Source organism: Lithobates pipiens, unplaced genomic scaffold, assembly GCF_037356315.1.
Source record: "Lithobates pipiens isolate NorthernLeopardFrog02 unplaced genomic scaffold, aLitPip1_a1.2 Scaffold_22, whole genome shotgun sequence".
NCBI classification, from domain to species: Eukaryota; Metazoa; Chordata; class Amphibia; order Anura; family Ranidae; genus Lithobates; species Lithobates pipiens.
Window position 1 is genome coordinate 184,058,454 of NW_027507784.1, and position 21,663 is coordinate 184,080,116.

The 21,663-nt window shown below is 46.6% G+C and overlaps 1 protein-coding gene across 2 annotated transcripts in view; it reads left to right on the top strand.

Moving 5' to 3' along the window:
- TBCCD1 (TBCC domain containing 1) overlaps positions 1-21,663 on the top strand; it is a 155,180-nt gene that overhangs the window by 16,337 nt on the left and 117,180 nt on the right. For both annotated transcript variants that reach the window (XM_077448717.1, XM_077448716.1), the window contains exon 2: positions 3,493-3,645. In XM_077448717.1, the coding sequence (XP_077304843.1) occupies positions 3,493-3,645 (153 nt within the window). The remainder of the gene's footprint in view (positions 1-3,492; positions 3,646-21,663) is intronic.

Below are 21,663 nucleotides of genomic sequence, written 5' to 3' on the forward strand. Positions count from 1 at the left end.
GAATGGCCCAAAATCTGAATCCCATTGAAAATCTGTGAGGTGATCTGAAGAGGGTTGTGCACAGGAGATGCCCTCACAATCTGACAGTTTTGGAATGTTTTTGCAAAGAAGAGTGGGAAAATATTTCTAAGTCAAGATGTGCCATGCTGATAGACTCCTACCCAAAAAGACTGAGTGCTGTAATAAAATCAAAAGGTGCTTCAACAAAGTATTTAAGGGTGTGCACACTTATGCAACCTTATTATTAATAATATATACATTTATTTTTTACTTCCCTCCCCTAAAAGATTTTAGTTTGTTGTTCAACTGAGCTGTATAGTTTTATAGGTCACATTAAAGGTGGGAAAAGTTCTGAAATGATTTATCTTTGTCTGTGTTTTTTATTTATTATTTTTTTACATCACAGAAACCTGACATTTTAACAGGGGTGAGTGGACTTTTTATATCCACTGTAAGACCACTTTCACGCTGAGGCACTTTTACAGGTGCTATAGCACTAAAATTAGTGCATGTAAAGCGCATCTCCTTTCACTCCAATGTGAAAGCCTGAGTGCTTTCACACTGGAGAGGTGTGCTGGCAGGACGCAAACAGCATCTTTTGAGGCGGTGTATACACTGCTCCTAAAGCGCCCTTGTCCATTGAAATTTATGGCCAGCACTGGCAAAGCGGCGCTTCGAACCCTTTTTCAGCAGTTAGCGGGGGTTAAAAGCGCTGCTAAAAGTAGCGCCGCTTTACCGGCGCTGCCAGTGTGAAAGTGCCCTTAATGTCATTTATGTATGTGTGTGCTGTAATCTATTGTTCTGTTTGTCGGTCTTATAGCAGCACTATCTTGAATGTAAATACATTTTTAGGGTGTGCCTCCCAAGTCTGTTGTTTTTGTAGGTTCTCTTTAATGAGACATCTCCCCTGTGCTCCACTGAATGCAATGCGTGTGTCTGCTCTGCTCCCCCCCTCTACCCGGACGCCGTGGACTAGGTCGAAGTTGTGGCCTTGCCTAAAAATTCCTGCCCGCAGCTCCTCAGGACCGACTCAGTGTCCATTTAAAAAAACAAAAAAATACAAAATGTGAATCGAGTGTGGGTTTTTTTTTATTTATTTTTTTGAAGAAAATCGTCCAGCTCTACCCTTATGTAAGAATAGATTTTCAACCGTTCTCTTATTAGTTTTCTTTATTCATTTCTATGCCTAATAAACGCTGTTAACTTGATGGAGGCGCTGTATTGAGATACTGTGGATAGGGGCAGCAACTGGCTTATGCTATGTGAACTGGAACATGTAATGGATATAAAAAAGGTGGTGTGCCATTCTGGCTGCTAAATCAGAAATACACAGTAAAGTCAACTTTTGAAGTAGTATGTAAGGGTACACTGGTAGAAAATGACATGCTGGTGGTTAACTACTTTTAAAAGATGCCAGCTAAATGTAGCTTCAGGTCACAGAGGCACTCGGAAAGACAAATGGCAGGCAGGATGGCGAGGCTAGCACAAAAGAGGATTGGGAAGGTTGAACAGGCAGATACTGTTGCAGTCTGAAGCTAGCCATACACTAGTTGAATTGAACATTTTTGTTTAAAAATTGCAAGCACTCCAAGTATGTGTGCGAATATATTTTTAGCAAACCTTGCGCTAGATAGAATCTATTCAGACTGCTGTACTTTTCTCAACCCTGAATACAGGATAAAACACCACCAAAAATATATCAAAAAGAAAAAATTGCGCTATATGATGGGAAAACTGCAAATCATTTTTTTAAATAGTTCCCACTGTTTTATATAACAGTAAGCTCCCCAGTGTATGTCATTTCTAAAAAAAATATGCTGTATAATAGCTTACTTTGGTGCTTAGCTGGCAGTCCGTCGGTCTCCTGTCCTTATCTCATAGCTGCAGGGGGAGGTGCTGGGAAACCCCTCGTTGACATCAGCCGAGGAGAGGAGCGGAGGAAACCGGGCAGTCACATGTGCGCTCTAAAGTAAGCTATTATACTGCATATTTTTAGAAATTGCATGCATCGGGGAGCTTACTATTCCTATATAAAATTAAAACTATATACATTTTTTTTTTTTTTTTTTTGTTTAGCAGGAATTTTGGATCAGGGAGGGGGAGTGAGCACACGAGAGACACAGAGCAGGCTGCGGATGACAGACAGGTACTGAGTACCATGTCAGGGCTAATACATGGGAGTCGGCACAGAGAGGGGAGGGTAGAAACTGGCAGGATCAGCCAGGTATTTCAGGTGATTCAGGGGGCCAAATGACATGGCACAGGCACTGTGCTGTATAATGTGTTAAGGGAACAGGATTTAATTTTTTTGGGTTAACACTTTAATCCTCATTACTAATATAATTCTTCAAAAGCAACCACAAAACTTAAAATGTGCAAAACAAAAGGGGGGATTTACTAAAACTGGTGCACTCGAATCTGGTGCAGCTGTGCATGGTAGTCAACTTCTAACTTCAGCTTGTCCAATTAAGCTTTGGCAACAAAACCTGGAAGCTGATTGGTTTCTGTGCAGAGCTGCAGCAGATTTTGCACACTCCTGTTTTAGTAAATAACCCCTAAAATCTCTCTGTAAACATATGACATGCATATGATTATAAATTCCAGTCCACCCACGTGTGAACAAATATCATGCGATTAAAAAAAGTCCATTTATAAGTTGGTTCTGAAGACAAGTGTAGGGGCACGTCTACCAGTGATAATCTTAAGGTGCTTCACTGCTCCAAAGTGTTTTAATGTATTTTATCTATCCTCTTACCAGATTGCAATGATCCCCATATTATAAGAGCTCAAACAAGCCTTGGGATTGAATATATGCTTCAGTGAGTAATCTTGCCTTCAAGTGATGCCGGTCCTAATATCTCCGTGCACAGTGATCAGCATCCATGTCCCTACACATTGAAATCTTGAGTCTCTGGATGCTGCCAATCAGCCCTCCTGCTCTCTCTCTCAGGCAGTGGCATGGTATTATGCATTGAAAAGAAGAAGGCTTATTATGTAACATTGACAAGTCTTCTAGCGAAATTTCTCCAACACAGAAGTGGCGCATTTGTGGAAACGCCATGAGCTTGGGTAAACCTTGATGCTTAAGCAATTTATGATTACAAGTATGGCAATGTACAGCCACCCATTGACTTGTATTGACAGCTCCCCAGGTGCAGGAAAGCATCAGGGATTATACACTAGTAGACTTACAGCATGTAAACGTTCGTGTGTGCGAGATGGCCCTAGGCTGGCCATGCATTATATGATTTTCTTGTACAATTTTTTTTTTTTTTTTAGATTTACCAAAATCAATTAATTTGAAGTTAATCCTAAACACTTTCATTTTCGATGCAACCAGGCAGGCCCAAGCACCACATAGTTGAAGGTAAATCTAAAGGAAATTAAATAATGTATGACCAGCTTTAGTATAGGAAATTGTTAGTGGATTGTAAACAGAAGATTTAAACGTCTGTTAAGTTTATTAAACATGGCCATTCTTTTTCCCCACAGCTGTCAGTGGACACCCTGACATTCCTTCTGTTTCTCTATATTCAGCAAATAAATAAGGTTTCTTTACGAACTTCTCTGATTGGTGAAGAGTGGCCAAGCCCTAGAGCTAGATCTCCTAGTCCTGACTTAGCTGGGCAGTCTAACTTTCATAAGGTAAGTTCTTAGTGTTTTGTTACCCCAACATTTCCTATTCCTGATATGTGCCTACTTTACCATGTGCTTGTAAGAAAGTATCCTGTTCTCCTTGTATTTTTTCCTTTTGTGTAAAATCCCTGGTGCCCCTGCCAGTCTCTGCTTTCCTATTAAAAACTGACCACACTAAGCAGGATAACACGTGGTCATGCTGGGAGCTCGATGTACTCTCTTTCAATGATCAGACTTTTCCTGGGAAGCTCATTGTCTTGCTGCTGCTTCTTCCCCTTCCACCAGCCCTTATGCAGCTGAGAACAGAGGCATGGTGATCACTTAAAAAAAAAAAAAGTAAAAAGAAAAAAAAAAAAAAGGTCATGTTTTACAAACGGTAATGGACTTTCTGCCCTTGATTGACTTGAACTGTTATAATATACATGGTACTCGGTCAGTCTTGTCTGCTTAAAGCCCAAGCGTAGTCACAAAATGTAAAAAAACAAAAACAAAAAAAAACAGTATAAGGGACATTACTGACAGCCAATTAGATGTGTTCCCTGTGCTGCTGGCTGCAGATCTAGTCAAAATATTTTGTCCGCCAGAAGATTTTAGCGGAGGGGTTTAATAGAGCCAAAAGACCTGTTGTGCACTCATCAGGAGTGCGGGCTATGTCCAACTCCTCCTATTCATAGAAGCTGTACTGTAGCATTATACACCATATTCTATGCATGAAATGTATATGAAACGGTATACACTGTGTATGTATGTGTGTGTGTATATATATATATATATATATATATATATATATATATATATATATATTGTAGACATGTCACTGGAGAAGTGATCGAGGGGGTGTACATCTCACCTAGGTTGCTACACAGTGTGAGATGGTAAATCCAGGATGGATCAGTTTCTCAGCAGCGATATGCTGCTGAGTTGTTGTTTAATTTTGCCGGGCCTGGGTTTATATGGAATGGCAGGTAGGTTTGGTAGAGGGACCTGTCATTCCACATCCCCCGATCCAGTTCTGGGTTTGGGATCAGGTGAGCTTTGATCCTAATTAGCCTGGGAAGCTAAAGGCTCTGCAGGGTCTGCAGGTGATTGCTCTCAGCCAGGGAATGAACAGTCTGTGTGTTGAAGGAAGCTGCAAGCACAGCCACTGTTGGAGCTAAAACTCACCCTGCGATATCCAGGCGAAAGACGCTGTGTTTGTAAGTGTCAGATAGGTGAGCAGAACCTGTTAGTAAGCGCCCAGCCGGGCTAGGACTTTTATTTTTGTTGTACTTAGAAAGCACGGTGTTGCTGTATATTTTGTTTGCTGGACTGTTTGTACCACGAATAAACGCCAAGATCTGCTTTATAAATTCCAAGTCTGCTGTGAACTGTGTCCAAACACACCCTACCCCGGGAAGATCCCTTACTATATATATATATATATATATATATATATATATATATATATATATATATATATATATATATATATATATATATATATATATATATATGTGTGTGTGTGTAAATATTGGTACGGTACTTTTTTTATAGCCTCTTTTCTGCAAACTGTAAAATCCAACTAGTGCTCTTACTTTGAGAGGGTGGGGAACTGTTTGCCACAGTTTCCCTGTCTGTACTGTGCTAGCAGATATCTCATCAGTTGTAAATTTTAGATTTGAACATCTCGCTTAAATTTTGCCACATTTTGCTGGTTTTAAGCTGAAGAGTGAGAAATTTTAGTGTTGAGTGAAAATGTTTTGCTTTTGACTGCTGATGATTGCAGTTTTAGTTTCTTTGGGGTCTTTACCAGCAGCTTTTTAAAAACCTTTTGCTATCGCTTTTTAACCAGTTGGCAACCGCCGTACGGCAATATACATCAGCACAATGGCAGCGGTGGGCAAATGGGCGTACCTGTACGTCCCCTTTTAAGAGTCGGCTAGCAGGCACGCCCGCCACATACATCGTGACCGGCAGACTCCATGTCTGCTGATCTCCAGGTGATCATGTCACGGAGCCTCAGAACGGGGGAGTGCCTATGTTAAACAAGGCACTTCCCCGTTCTGGCTTGTGTCATGATGGAGAGCAGTGATCACTGTTGTGACTAGTAGCCCATCCCCCCCCCCCCCACAGTTAGAATCACTCCCTAGGACACACTTAACATCTTTATCGCCACTTAGTGGTTAACTCCTTCACTGCCAGTGTCATTTACACCGTAATCAATGCATTTTACTAGCACTGATTGCTGTATAAATGACAATGGTCCCAAAATAGTGTAAAAATGTCCGATGTGTCCGCCATGTCGCAGTCCCGATAAAAAGATGGCAGATCTCCGCCATTAATAATAAAAAAATAGAAATGGCATAAAACTATCCCCTATTCGCGCTATAATTTTTGTGCAAACCAATCAATATATGCTTGTTGCGATTTTTTGTTTTATATATTTTTGGGGGATATTTATTATAGTAAAAAGTGAAAAAAAGGGGGGCGTGGCCTGACTGAGCATGGGGTAGGACCTGCATACTAGGAGCTCCACAATTTATCCTGATTTCTAGTGATCCTGCACTCTAACGATCCCCCCCATCCGAACGGGCAGCCTTTCCGGGACCCCTCCATACACCCCACTCATCCTTTGGCCCTCCGGTGATCCGATCGGAGCGGCGTTCTCCCGCGGGCGGCGGCGGAGCTCAGGCGAGTCCCCGGCTTCGGCCTACACACGGAGGCCGCGGCCATCTTGGTACACCCATCCCCGGGACCAGCGCTGAGCCCTGAGCGGACTGACACTCTCCCGCCCTGCCTGACCCCTCGGCGCTGCTGACCATCCGCCCGGAGACTAGAGGGGTGGCCCTGTTGAACGGGCTCTACGCAGAGGCAGCGCCCAGGCGAGCACCTGGCTTCGGCCTAGCCGCGGCCATCTTGGAACACCCAGTCCTCGGAACCAGCACTGGGCCCTGTGCGGACCGGCGTCCCTATCTCCTGCCTGGACACCCTGCATTACTGGCCATCCACCCACAGAGTGAAGGGGTGACCCTGTGGACCTAATTCTGCTCTCGGGCAGGGCCGCGGCCTGTACACAGAGACCCGCCGCCATCTTGGTGCACCTGACCCTCAGGTAGGCTCTGGGCCCTGTCTCTGCTGCCCTCTGTCCATTCTCTCTGGCCTGTCTTGACGTGCCCACACCATCACGAACCTGATATCATGTCCCCCCCCGAAGAGCCTAAAATCATCCGCGGCAAAGCTTGCGCAGTACCGCCAGAACGAAGGAGAGGAGCCGGAGGAGGATGGCGGTGCTGGGCGGACGGGAGGGGGGCGAGAGCAGGGAGACACGGATAAACTTCTGAAAGCGATCACACTCTGCAGGACGTCCCTCACCGCCCAGATTGAGGGGGTTAAGATGGACGTGTCCTTGATTAGACAAGATTTTCAGAAAATCCGCGACCGGGTCACAGAGGCGGAAACCCGCATTAGCACAGTTGAAGATGTCCTCCCACCACTGCAGGCCGGATCTGAACACATGCAAAGACAGATTAACCAGTTGCTCGCCAAGCAAGACGACATGGAAAATCGCCTGAGGAGGTGCAATCTCCGCTTCATCGGTCTCCCGGAGGGAGCGGAGGGCAAAGACCCAACATTGTTCCTGGAACAGCTGCTGGTAGCCACCTATGGTCAGGAGGCCTTCTCCCCTGTGCTGGTGGTGGAGAGGGCGCATGGAATGCCCGCTAAACCCCCTCCTCAGGGGGCTCCCCCCCGCACACTTATTGCAAAGCTTTTAAACTACAAGGATCGAGATGCCGCGTTGAGACTTGCGAGAGAGAGAGGTAACATCCCAGTGGGAAACGTAAAGGTGGCAATATTTCCTGACTTCTCAGCCGAAATACAGAAGCGACGTCAGAGCTTCATGGAAGCCAAACGCAGGCTACGCGACCGTCACCTGAAGTATTCCATGCTCTTCCCTGCACGCCTGAGAGGGGAACATGATGGCCGAGTGTCGTTCTTTGAGGACCCTCATGAAGTCATCTCGTGGCTGGAACGTGGGCCTGCGCACGACGGGAGAGACCGACGACACATTCAGTGAATGGAATGGTGAGATCACCTTGTTTTATGTTTCCGCCGGCACTCGGCCCTCCTAATTACCCTGGCCACATTTCCAAATTGTTTCCCTTTTTTCTTTTGGATGTTTAGAGTGGACTTGCTAAATTTCATTGCTCCCCTCATGGGAGTCTTTTTTTATTTTTTATTTTTTTTTCTATACCCCTGATCGTATCCGCCGCACGGAGCTTCGGAGGTGTGTTGGTCTTACAAGCCGCATGCATAGTGCAGCGAATTTATGCCCCACTAGCCACTGGGAACCATGACTTTGTGGATGGACGTTGGATCTGGGCTTTGCTGCCTGTTTTTTATACCAACCTGCAGGGGCACGCAATTTGGCCCCATTTTCATCCTCCTTTACGATGGTGGGCCCGGGACCACTGTTTGATCCAGCAACTAAAACTGTTCCTCATCTTCGTTCTAGATGTGCAGTTAATGTTTTTCCCAGCTGACAGTTCGGAGTTGTTAAGGGATAATGCCTACACAAGTTGGGGTGGGTGTAAGGCGGGGAGGGGGGTGAGGGTTGTTCAACAGTTGATTTTACAATGTTTAAATGTGCATATGGTGCCTCAGGAAATGCCTATGGGAAAATGTTCAGGTGCTGTGGGGGTGCTTGATGTGGTGAAGCATGTGCTTCGGCCCTACTATATAATATATTTCCCATTAGTCCATAAGATGCAGCGAGGTTCAGCCTCGCTGAACCCTGGAGTTCACCACCACCGAAGTTATGGAAGGACAGTTAGTTTACAACTGTCGGGGGATGAGGCCTGCACATGGTGGGGGTAGGTGTAGGATGGGGAGGGGAACGTTATATTATTTTCTCAATGTCTCAGTGCACATGCATTATCGCAGAAGGGGACCACGACAATAGGCATGTCTCCTCAATGGTTATCACATGTATGATACGATCTATGCCAGTGTCTGATGTTACTCAAGTTCTGGATACTCCATGCTGCTTTACTAGATGATCCATGGTGTTCTTTTTCACAAGACATGCTATGACAACTATAAAATTCCTGACATGGAATGTGAGGGGCCTGCGTGAGAAGGTTAAACGCTCGGCAGCCCTCTCATTCCTAAAGCAGCAGAGGGCGGATGTGGTGGCATTGGTGGAGACCCATATAGAAGGGAGGCTGCAGATGGCCCTCCGACGCCCGTAGGTGGGGTGGGCATACCATTCCACGCACACTACCCACGCCAGAGGTGTCTCAATATTAATTGCTAAATCTGTGCACTTTGAGTTATGTGAAGTAATTACTGACCCTCAGGGCCGATATGTATTTCTTCATGCCAAATTATATGGCGAGCAATTTCTCCTCATGGCCTTTTTTTTTTAAACATGAGTTCTTTTTATTGAAAAAAAAAAGGAGGTACGGTACATACAGAAAAACAAATGCGGTCTTCATCAAATCATAAGATATTCACAGGTGCACTCATCACACACAATGTATATACACATCTCACATAGATAGTCAAGTCAGTACATGGTATGGAATGGTTACCAGATCCAGATCATCTCCTCCAGAAATCCACCCGCCCATATCCAACTCTTCTGCTAAGTCCCATCAAATAGTACCAAACAGTATTCCGCAAGGGGCAGATTAAGTTATGCATGTTGCAGGGTTTTTAAGCCACCTGTCCCAGATTCTCTCATATTTGGAAGGGCATCCCCCGTGGAGGTATATAAGTTTCTTAAAAGGCAAGACACCATTGATGTCCCCAAGCCATTGGGAGACCGTGGGAGGGTCAGATCTCATCCAGACTCTAGCAATCATTTTCCGAGCAGAAAATAGGGTTTCATGTAAAAATATTTTAGTGTATTTGTTCAAAGCCGTGTCTGGGGAAAATACCCAAAAGACACAGCTTCGGCTGAAGTGTAACTGGGGAGCCTATCGTATCATGGAGAAACCTCACCACCTGGGACCAATACGCTTGAATTTTAGGACATTCCCAGAGAAGATGAAAAAAGGTGCCAGACGCACGCGCACACATAGGGCAAGTGCCAGGGCACGCGCGCCTGTACCTGGAGACCGTGAGGTACGCTTTGTGCGTTATAAAAATTTGAGTTAACCGGTCAGAAAGTTTGGGCGAAACTAGTTTACAGGTTTCCAGCGCATCACTCCATTCATCATCAGTAATAGGCCCCAACTCCCCCACCCACCTATTTTTAAGGGAGAAGGCAGCTACAGTCATGGAAGGGAGTGATAGAATAGCGTAAAATTGTGAAATAAATTTTTTGGGATCTGGGTTTTTAATTGCCGCCATCAATGGATTGGGGGGTACAGATGGGTCACCCATGGGGAATTGGGCACGGTAGGCATGTCGAATCTGCAGATATCTGTAATAAAAGTGATTCGGGAGCCCGTATTCTGCCTGTAGGGCAGAGAAGGGTTTCAGCTTGCCATCAGTAAGCATGTGAGACATGTAAAACATGCCCTTCCCGCACCATGATCCGCTATCCACAATCCGTCTGAATTCTGGGAGGCACCAATTATGCCATATATATATTCATGCAGGGACGGAAGGCACAATTTCAGAGAGGCAATTCGCCACACCCTCCTGTAATGGTAAAGGAGAGATGTGGCGGACTCCCTCCCCCCCCCCCCCCCGGCCCCCCAACAATCGCCACCATCGGGTCTGAGGTAGGCCCGATCCATGACGGGCACAAAAAGTGCAAGAACCTGTCTTTGTCTGTTTTATCTATATGGAACATTTGCGACAACTGAGAAGCTATATAATAGATATTAAAGTCCGGCATTGCCAGTCCCGCTAGGTCAGTGGGTAGGTGTAACTTTTGCCATGCTAGTTTGTGCCTACTATTACCCCACACAAAGGGTTTCAAGAGGGCCTCTATCACCTTTAAAATGTTTAAGAACCAGGTAGACGGGGGAGTGCCAAAGCATGTACAAAATTTTAGGAAGGAGAACCATCTTGATCAGATTTGTACGCCCCATGACCCCCAAGGGAAGGCGTGCCCAAAGCTGCGTCTTCTGTTTTAATCAGGTCAAGCAAAGGAGTTATGTTAAGTTTAATATAATCTGACGGGGATCTGGAAGTCATGATGCCAAGATATTTAAGCGTGTCCACCCTCTGCAAAGGAAGCAGAGCTCTGTCTCTAGGGGGCGGGAAACTGTCCAGGGGCAAAATCTGTGACTTGTCCCAGTTAATTTTAAGACCAGAAAACTTGCCAAAGTCTTCTATCAGTGTCAAAGCAAGGGGGAGTGATTGAGTCGAATCGTTCAGGTACAGTAGGGTATCATCAGCATAAGTGCTGATCTTCTCCACTATCCCACCCCTACACAAACCCACTATGCCCACGTGTTCACGGATTGTGATAGCCAATGGCTCCGCCGCCAAAGCATACAGCAAGGGCGACAAGGGGCACCCCTGTCTAGTCCCTCTAGACAGAGGAAACTGCCCCGAGGGCCAGCCATTCGCCAAGACCTTGGCCACCGGTTTCTGATAGAGCAGTTGGATCCACCTAATAAATTTAGGCCCTATACCGAACCGAGCCAAGCAAGTCCATAGGTATCCCCACTCAACAGAATCAAAAGCCTTGGCGGTGTCCAAGGCGACTATTATCCTAGAGCCAGGATCGTCATGGGGGGTCTGGAGATTGATAAACAGTCTGCGGAGGTTAAACGACGTGTTTCTACCGGGCATGAATCCCGCTTGATCCGCATGGATCAGCGAGAGGATTACTTTGAGTCGGATGGCAAGAATCTTAGCGAGTATCTTAACATCTACCTGCAAGAGGGAAATAGGGCGATAAGATTCCGGGAGATGCGGGTCCTTTCCAGGTTTAGGGATTAACACAATAGTCGCCTCCGTCATAGACATTGGAAGTTCGGCGTGCTGAAATATGGACTCATAGATTGCTAGCAGCTTAGGGGCCAGTAATTCTATGTAAGTAGAGTAAAATTCTATCGGTAAGCCATCTGAGCCCGGGGCCTTGGATGACGGGAATGTAGCAATAGCTGAAACTATTTCGTCCCGAGTCAGAGGTGCCTCCAACCCAGAGACCTGTTCCTCAGTCAATTGGGGGAACTGCAGTCCATGCAAGAAAGATTCCATCAGGGAGGGATCGGCCGAGGCAGTAGAGGTGTACAGAGAGGTAAAGAAGTTGCGAAACATCTGCGTGACCCATATAGGATCAGTCTCAAGTACACCCTGTGGCGAGCGGAGGGAGATCACCACAGGAGGTCTCTCCTCACCATGAACTAAATAAGCCAATAGTTTCCCCGCTCGCTCACCATGCTCAAACGACCTCTGCCTGAGAGAGAACGGCTTCTTTTTGGATTTTTCATAAAGCAATAGGTCAAGTGTTCTAGAGCAAAGCCTAAGACTATCTGCCTTTTCTGCCGAAGGGTCACGCATAAAATCCTGTTCCAGTGTCTGAAGAGTATGTGTTGCCTCAGCTACATTAGCAGCAGAAGATCGCTTTACCCGGTTAATTTGGGCCTGCAAGGTCATTCTAGCACGAAGTTTAAAAGCCTCCCAAACTACATACGGTCTGGCCGATCCCTCGTTAGTCTCAAAAAAAGCCCGCCATCCCGATTCAAGGTCCCCATCGTCAGGAAGGAGAGTTAACCAGAAGGGATTAAGGCGCCAAGTCGTCAGGGGGTGAGTATGCCGTAGGGAGAGCGTCGCCCAGTAGGGACAGTGGTCAGAGAGCGATCTGGGGTGCAGGCCCACGTCAGCAAGTCTAGACAGGAGGGATGTAGAGAAGAGTATAAGATCTATGCGGGACATAGAGTGATGAGCAGCGGAGAAACATATGAAAACGCGTTGTGTTGGATGCCTAGTTCGCCACGAGTCCATCAGGTGGAAATCGCGGAGAAGTCTGGCAAACCTGGTCAGAGAAGGGCTCGGGGTGCCTCGAGAGGGGTTCGCCATCCTATCTAGGGACCTGTCTAACACATTATTAAAGTCTCCCATCCACACCACGGAGGCAGCGGGATGAAGCGCCATATAATTAAATCCCTCAGACAGCACACCAAACTGGAATGGTGGGGGCACATAAAAAGCCATTATAAGAAACATATCCCCATGCAGTTTTGCCTTAAGAAATACAAATCTACCCAAGGGGTCAATGACCGAATCCTGGAGCTCAAAGTGTGTGTGTTTAGCTATCAGAAGGGAAACACCCCTGGAATGGGTAGTATGAACAGAATGATATCCCCAGCCTATCCAAGGACGCCGGAGAGCCCTGAGCATAGAACCCTCAGCATGTGTTTCCACTAAGGCCACCACATCTGCCTTCATCTTTTTGAGCTGCCCGAAAACGGCTGACCGCTTAATAGGGTCCCCCAATCCCCTCACATTCCATGTAAGAAATTTCAGTGTGGCCATGGGTGCTTATCAATCAATGGTGAGACTCCAGGAGACAGATCAACCCACAAGGACAGAGCAACCAAGACCCGCCCCCCCCCCCGAATAAAGGAGGGCCCCACCCCCCCTGCCAGACATACATTGTACCATAGAAAACAATCATAGTAAAACTAAAAAAAAACTAGTTTACCCCATAAAAACCATACATCCCCCCCCCCTCCCCGCCCTGCACTGGCCCCAATTAGTGCGGGCATTGACCCCAAACTGCCAACAGGGCATAAACAATGTCCAACTCGGAAAGGAACAACACCGCAACTGGGAATCACCCATAGAGACAGGAGGAGGAAAAAAAGGCGTTATGCCGGTTGTTCCAGTCCGAGAGGTGCATAATAAAACTTCGGGCGAAACTTCGCTGTATTATGTGACACTATAGGACTGTGCTCACAGAGCATAGTGAGCTTGCTGGTTGGTCCCCTCCGCCGGCCAGAAGGGCGCAGAAAAATACATTTCTATAATAAGTAGTAAAACAACCAAAGTTAAAGTTTCAACACAGACATTGGTAAGGGTAGCCGTAGTACACAGTGAGATAACACAGTGCTCCGCAGGGAGCAGGGGTCTTCTTCCATCCAAGCCGTCAGGCAAGGTAACTAAACCCGCCCCAATACCATCCTGCATAGGACACCAGACCAAAGTCAGGAGTTCCAGCACATACGGGGTGGGGGACCCTGCCCCCATTCTCTTAGGCAGCAGTATTATCCAGTGAAAGGTGTGTCTAGGCGGACAGGAGCCCCGTCACAACATGTCCGGTCCAGCCATGCGTGCGCGCCAATGAGAATGTTAAGTTGCATGAAGCAAAACGGATACAGTCAGCATCACAACATTGCACATATACTCATCTGCCAGCATCCTGGCGCTCCAGCCACGACAGCACTGTCTCAGGATCCTCAAAAAAGTGGGCCCGGTCCGTGCCTTCCACACGCAGACGAGCAGGAAATAACATGGCATACTTTATATTCTTGATGCGCAGGCGTCTTTTCACTTCCATAAAACTTTTGCGTTTTTTCTGAACTTCAGAGGAGAAATCAGGGAAAACTGCTACAGTTTTGTTTTCAAAAGGGATATTCCCCTTTTCCCTGCTGAGCCGAAGGATAGTGTCTCTATCCCTAAAATTTAGGAATTTAGCAATAAAAGTGCGGGGAGGCGCCCCCGGGGGGGGGGGGAGGCTTGCCTGACAGCCTATGTGCGCGTTCCACCGCAAACATGGGGGAGAATGAGTCCCTTCCATATGCATCCACCAGTAACTTTTCCAAATAAGTTGGGGGGTCTCTGCCCTCCACCCCCTCAGGTAGGCCTATGAAACGCAGGTTACATCTGCGAATCCTGTTCTCAATGTCATCCTGTTTCTGAAGGATTTGATGTACTTGGTGCTGCATGGCCTCTGAGGAGATCTGCAGGGGGGGGAGGGAGTCTTCTACATTACTCAGGCGGGTTTCAACTTCAGTGACCCTCTCCCTAAGCTTCTGAAAGTCTTGCCGAACCAGCGATATATCTACCTTTACCTCCTCAATCCTGGCTGTGAGGTTAGTTTGGCAGTTCGTTACCGCTTCCTGGCAGGCCGTAATGGCATTGAGGAACCTGTTCGTGTCTGCGCTCCGCGTGTCCTCCTCCCCCTGTATGGAGGCGCCATCTTGGTCTGCGGGGCCTGGTCCTTCATGCCTGAATTGTGACAGTCTGGCGGCCGCTGCACTGTTCCGCTTCGTCGGCGACATGTGCCCCACGGTTGTCCGGTCAGCGGAGCGATCAGAGCGGAGAAAAAAAAGGCAATCTGCGTTTCAGGATAGGTGTTTAGGATATGCGGCCGGCGGAGCTCAGCTCACATGCGTCCTATCTCATGCCGCTCCAGGCCACGCCCCCTCCTCATGGCCTTTTACATACCTCCACCATTCAGTATGACTGTGATCATCGAGGGACTCGCCCTTATGACCCGACATCCCACAATACCAGTGATCTGGATGGGAGACTTCAATACCACCCTGCGGCCGGCATTAGATAGACTCCAGACTACACAGGGGATGGACGCGGCTAACGGGGAGACATTTTCAAAACTGATCTCCACTGTCCACTTTATAGACACTTGGCGCTACAAATTTCCCCTCACAAAAGCCTATTCCTGCTTCTCACCTTCCCACAACTCCATGTCCCGCATTGACTTTATTCTTGTATCGAGCACCCTAACGCCACGAATATTAGAAACAGCCTTTTGCCCAAGACTACTATCTGACCACAGCCCTTACTGGACCTCACTGAGCATCCCCGTGGGTAAACCCCCATAAGCCCTGGCGACTAAACCCATTTTGGTTGTCCCTGTTACCGGATGATGACGAGCTCCCGAACCTATGGCAACAATACTTTGCGGACAACGACCAAACTGCCTCTATTGCGGCGATTTGGGACTCATTCAAACTATACGCGCGCGCGACCCTTACCTCCAGCATAAATGTAATTAAGACAAAATCCGCAGATATCTTTGACAGGGCGCTAGCAGAACTAAGCTCCACGGAACGGGAGTATGCCATTAATCCTACCCCAGAGATAGCAGCTCGACTCAAGCTGCAATCCAGAGTGGCAACTCAACTGCAGTTTACAAAGGCCAGACAAAAACAGTTTTTCATGAAGCAGAAATTCTTTGAGCATGGAGAAAAGGCAGGCAAGCTGTTGGCTTACCTGGTACATAGTGAGGATAGACCCCCAGTGGTCATCACGCTACATGGACCAGAGGGCCATCAGATAACAGATCCTCAAAGAGTAACTGCTAGATTTCGAGACTTCTTTGCAGATTTATACAAGACAATGACTACAGACCCAACAGACCAGAGAACGGCCTTCTTGCGTAGCATTACCCTCCCTCAACTGACAACAGACCAGCTTGACCTTCTTGAGGCACCCCTCTCTACAGACGAAATAGCCACGGCTATAGCCAGTTTTGCCAGATCCAAATCCCCTGGTTCAGACGGTCTCCCAATCGAGTTTTATTCTCAGTACAGTGAACTTCTTACCCCGAAACTGCTCACGCTATACAACCACCTGTTTGAAACCTTTTCCTTACCACCATCCATGAGAGAGGCAGTAATAGTACTCATTCCCAAACCAGGAAAAGACCCGGGATATCCGGAATCGTATCGTCCAATCTCCCTACTCCAGGTAGACATAAAAGTTCTCGCCAAGGTACTATCCCTGAGATTGAACAAAGTTATCCTGTCCTTAATACATGTCGACCAGGCGGGATTCATGCCGGGTCGCAACACATCCTTTAACCTACGCATAGTGTTCATCAACCTACAGGCTACACACATGGAGGCAGGATCTAGGGTGGTGGTGACTTTAGACACGGCGAAAGCCTTTGACTCGGTGGAATGGGAGTACTTGTGGAAATGTCTGGAGGGGTATGGCTTCGGCCCTAAATTCATCAAATGGGTACAACTGATGTATCAGTCGCCCACAGCCAGGGTAATGGCGAACGGATGGCCCTCCGAGCAGTTTGACCTCACCAGGGGCACAAGGCAGGGCTGCCCTCTCTCGCCGTTGTTATACGCCCTGGCTGCTGAGCCGCTAGCCATATCCATCCGGAATAATCCAGAAATCAAGGCACTATGCTCAGGTAATCTGATTGAAAAAATTAGTATGTACGCGGATGACACCCTTTTATACCTGGCAGATCCGGGTTCCTCCTTGCGGGTGGCACTACATACAATCGAACAATTTGGGACCTTCTCTGGTTTAAAAATTAACTGGGAAAAATCGCAAATATTACCAATAGACAGTTTTCCACCAACCGAGTCACAGGCCAGTCTGCCACTTCAGAGAGTTAGTACCATCAAATATCTTGGGATCCATGTATCCAGAATGTCGACAGACTTTGTGCATCTCAATATTGAACCCCTCACGTCCTATGTAAAAACTAAGCTGCGGACCTGGGCTCGCTTGCCACTGGGGGTATGGGGCAGAATAAACTTAATTAAAATGGTTCTACTTCCCAAAGTATTATATGTTATGTGGCACTCCCCAACATACTTACCTTTGAAATACTTCAAGACTCTAGAAGCCCTCCTCAAATCTTTCGTATGGGGTCCTAACAGACACAAACTGTCATGGCAGACGCTAAAAAACCCACCTGACCTGGGAGGTATGGCACTACCAGATTTCAACCTATACTATATTTCGTCCCAATTATCACAACTATACCACATTGACAAGACAGACAGGGAGCAGTTCCTCCAGCTGATGTGCCCCAAGTGGGCCAGATGCACTAAAGACCCTCTTTATGCGATAACAATAAACACCGGAAATACTGATTTGAGGACTGGTGAGCTCGCCCTACTGCGTCAATACAGACGCATATGGGACATTGCCTCCGCTAAACTAGAGATTCCCCAATATAACGACTTCACCCCATTATGGCACAACAAGGTCCTACCTGAATTCTTGCAAATTCCTGATGTAGATTGCTGGTCCACCTATGGAATCTTCTATCTCCATCATTTACTTACCAATGGGACTCTAAAAACCTTCCACACACTCCAAGAAGAGTACAATCTTCCCAATCATATGTTCTTTAGATATCTGCAAGTCAAGCATGCAATCCGCACTCAATTCCCATTGTCCCCCCCTAAGCCCGCTTCAAATGTCGCTATGGCAATCATCAAAAACACTGATCCTCAAAAACTAATTTCAGCCTTCTACAATCTACTTTCCACCCCAGTAGCAACTAAAATAGCTTATGGACTTAAACCTCGCTGGGAAAGGGCGGTGGGACCTATCGAGGACGGGGAATGGGAGGAAGCTCTGGAATTCTGTAAGACAGTTTCCCCAAAACTGTCGGACAGGCTGACTCAAATTTACATACTCCATCAAGCGTACCTTACCCCCCTCAGGGTTGCCAGGTACAGAGGCTCCCAGTCCACCTTGTGCCAAATGTGTGGAAGGGAGACAGGAACATTCATTCACTTACTGTGGTCATGCCCCAAAGTACAGGGACTATGGACACAGATTGTAAGATTCCTCCATGACGAAATGGGCTCTCCAGCCACGCTGGACCCAAAAATGTGCCTTTTAGGACTCTTGCCAGACTCGACCGACAGGTACATGAAGACATTTCTACATGAGACGTTATTCACAGCACGAAAGACAATAGCTCGGAAATGGATGAGGACTTATCCCCCGAGCATTGCAGAATGGAAAGCAGAAATAAACGACACCCTCCCCTACAAAAAATGTATATACACCAATAGGGGATGTCCTGAGAAATACTACAAAATCTGGGACAGGTGGCTGCAGGAGTCTAGCACTTGTTCATAGCCGGTTTATGCACAATACATAGTAATGTAAATGACAAGTGGATCCTCCGGCCCCTGGGTAGTGAAGTAACCCAAAACACTGACACAAGGTACCTTTTTGCTTTATTTCATGCATAAAACGTGATGTGACATTGAAGATTTGAGATGGTTATACAATTGTTATTTGAGGAGCTGTACGATCTGTAGCATTTTTGTAACTGTAATCTGTAACATGTATGCACTGTAAATCGCAATAAACCTGGTTGATTTAAAAAAAAAAGTGAAAAAAAGCATTTTTTGATTTTTTTGTTTATATTGCAAAAAAATTAAACTACAGAGGGGATCAAATACCACCAAAAGAAAGTTCTATTAGTGGGAAAAGGACGTCAATTTTGTTTGCGGGCTCTGGTCCGGAAGGGGGTTATATCTTCCGGGGCTGAAGCAGTCAAATAGCAATTGACTTAACCTAGATGAACTTGTGTCCTTACCTTTTTTTCATTTTTTTTTTTATCGGACTTTATGTAACAAAGAGTTAAACATTCATTTCAGCCTTTTTATTGGGGCAGGTCACAGTAAATATGTTGGCCATGGCATCCTATGGTAAGAGACATCTAAAAGTAAGGATTTCAAATATAAAAATATTTTATAATAAACACCATTTTCGAAGCGGCTGCCTTTTTTAGGAAAGCAAAATGAGTGCTCATTGGCCTCTGGTTCACGTTTCGAAGTGGCAAGAGGGGACGTCAGCCCGCTCGCTGAGTCACGCGGAAGTAAACAATTAAAAAAAAAAAAATAATACATTTTTTTCTCTTTTGCTAGAGAGATTTAGGGTCATTTTGACCCCGGATCTCTCCATAAGGATGCCCTGTCATCCTTATTTCTATTACAGGGAATGTTTACATTCCTTGTAATAGGACTAAAAGTGGTCAAAAAAAATTAAGGGGACAGTATAAATACATAAGGAAAAAATGTAAATAAAAGTGCCCCCATTCCTCCCTGCTCGCACACAGGAGGATACGTAAGTCGCACACGCAGCGAACATTGGAGCTTCTAGCTCTAGACCTCTGTAAAGTAGTTTAAATTGTTGTTGTCTATGGAGATTACGTACTGTAGTTTGTTGCCATTCTACGAGTGTGTGACATTTTAAAGCTTGACATGTTGGGTATCTTTTTTACTTGGCGTAACATAAATTTTCATATTCTACAAAAACATTTTGGTATATATTGTGTGATTTTTTTTTTTATTTTTTTTTCGTAATTAAAATAAATTTTTTCCCCCAAAAAATTGCATTTTAATAACCGCTGCGCAAATACCATGTGACATAAAAATGGCAACAATCCCCATTTCCCAAGTGTTCTTCCAGGACAGCCCTTGAGAACTCCTCCCATCGACACAGGAAACACATTGCCACAGTTCAAAAGGCGGCTCCTCAGGTCCCTGGTCAGTCATTTGTGTTTCCTCCGTCGGAACATGTTGCCAGGAACCTGGAGGCCCCTCTCAGGGGCTGCCTGAGAATCTGTAAGCCATAAGGGAACCGTCCAGCTGAACCGGAGCAGACCCGTTACCCTCCTCTTTCCAGTGCCGAGGTGGCAAGGGGCAGAATGACGCCGGTTTCCCCCAGGAGCGGTGAGTGGAACCTTCCATCTCTGCTCTTTGTTGCGGTGGGGTCGGAGACGCCGAGCGTCATTTCCGGCGGAACCGCGTCATCACTGCGTGCCGAGGGTTCCGGGTCTCTAGGGCACAGGGAGGAGAGGGAGAGCCAGCGCTGTGCCTGTGCAGTCCCGACCAGCGTCCAGCGATACAGGACTAGCGATGGGATCCGGAGCGGCAGAGGGGGACCATGGAGGCTATTCCCCAGGACACTCCGGCGGAGGTAGGCACCAGCCAATCCCAGGTAGGCTGCTGGGCATGCTATTACTCTGGTAATTTAAGGAGTTGTGGTGTTTGTAGGCTGGGATCTGTAGTGCCCCACGGTGGTGGTTAACTCACAGTTAAGGATGTATTCAGTTGGTGGTGATTCTAAGGAGGGACATGGAGCTGACGTTAAAAATATTGTTTTCTTATTTTCAGGCTAAAGAGCTACCAAAGGAAGACAAGGCAGGCCGCAAAAAATTCCCTAATTGTGGGAATAGGTTGTCCTCTGGCTCTAACAAGACCCTATGCAAGCAATGCATTGTAAGCTTGCTTAAATCTGAGGCAGATTCCCCTTTGGCAAAATTTTTGGGCTCCTTTTAAAGAGGAAATGGCGTCAACTTTTAAGTCCCTCCGGGAGTTAATCACCGATGTAGGCTCAGCTGCCTCCACTAATAGAACAACTGCAGTTTCCTCCTCACCATGCTTTACAATGCCCAGCTCAGGGGAGCCCCGTATGGTCAGGGAGCCTAGCCCCACATTGATTAGCCCTGATTCCTCTGATCCAGATTCTGATCAGGAAGAGGATCAAGCAACATCTAAAGCCTCAAAGTATAAGCTGTCTCTTGAGGAAGTAGATGAGCTAATGGGCGCTATCTATGATACGCTGGAAATTGAGGAGGAAGAAACTCAGTTATCCAGACATAAGATGTATGAGGCTCTGGGGAAAAAGAAAGCAAGGGTTTTTCCGATACATAAAGTGCTTTCTGACCTTATCCTTAAGGAGTGGTCTGAACCGGATAAAAAGGTTTTCTTTCCTAATTCCCTTAAGAGAAGGTTCCCTTTTGATGAGAGCCCAGAGGTGGTCTGGAATAAAAATCCTAAACTAGACGCCCCTCTGTCCAAAGTCTCAAAGCAGGCTGATCTGGCCTTTGAGGATATGGGCCATTTGAAAGATCCAATGGACAGGAGAACAGACATTGTCTTAAAGAGGGTCTGGGATGCCTCTATGGCAGGCTTAAAACCAACTCTAGCCACTTCTTGTGTAGCTAGAAACCTGGAGTTCTGGTTGTCACAACTGCAGGAACATCTAAAAGCAGGCACTCCTAGGGGGGAGCTTTTAAAATCCTTCCCTATGCTTTTCAAGGCCACTAGTTTCATCTCTGATGCCTCCACGGACTCCGTAAGGTTTACGGCTAAGTCGGCAGCACTTTCAGTGGCAGCAAGGAGGTCAGTATGGATGAAAACATGGGGGGGGGGGATAGACACGGCGTCTAAAACCCGCCTGTGCAGCGTCCCTTTTACAGGAGACTTAGTCTTCGGGCCTGAGTTAGATTCCGCCTTAGAAAGGACGGCGGATAAAAGGAAAACCTTTCCCGCAAAAAATACGTTTTCAAAGAAAAACTTTTCGTCCCTCTAAGGCACCCTCTAAATCAGAGAAGAG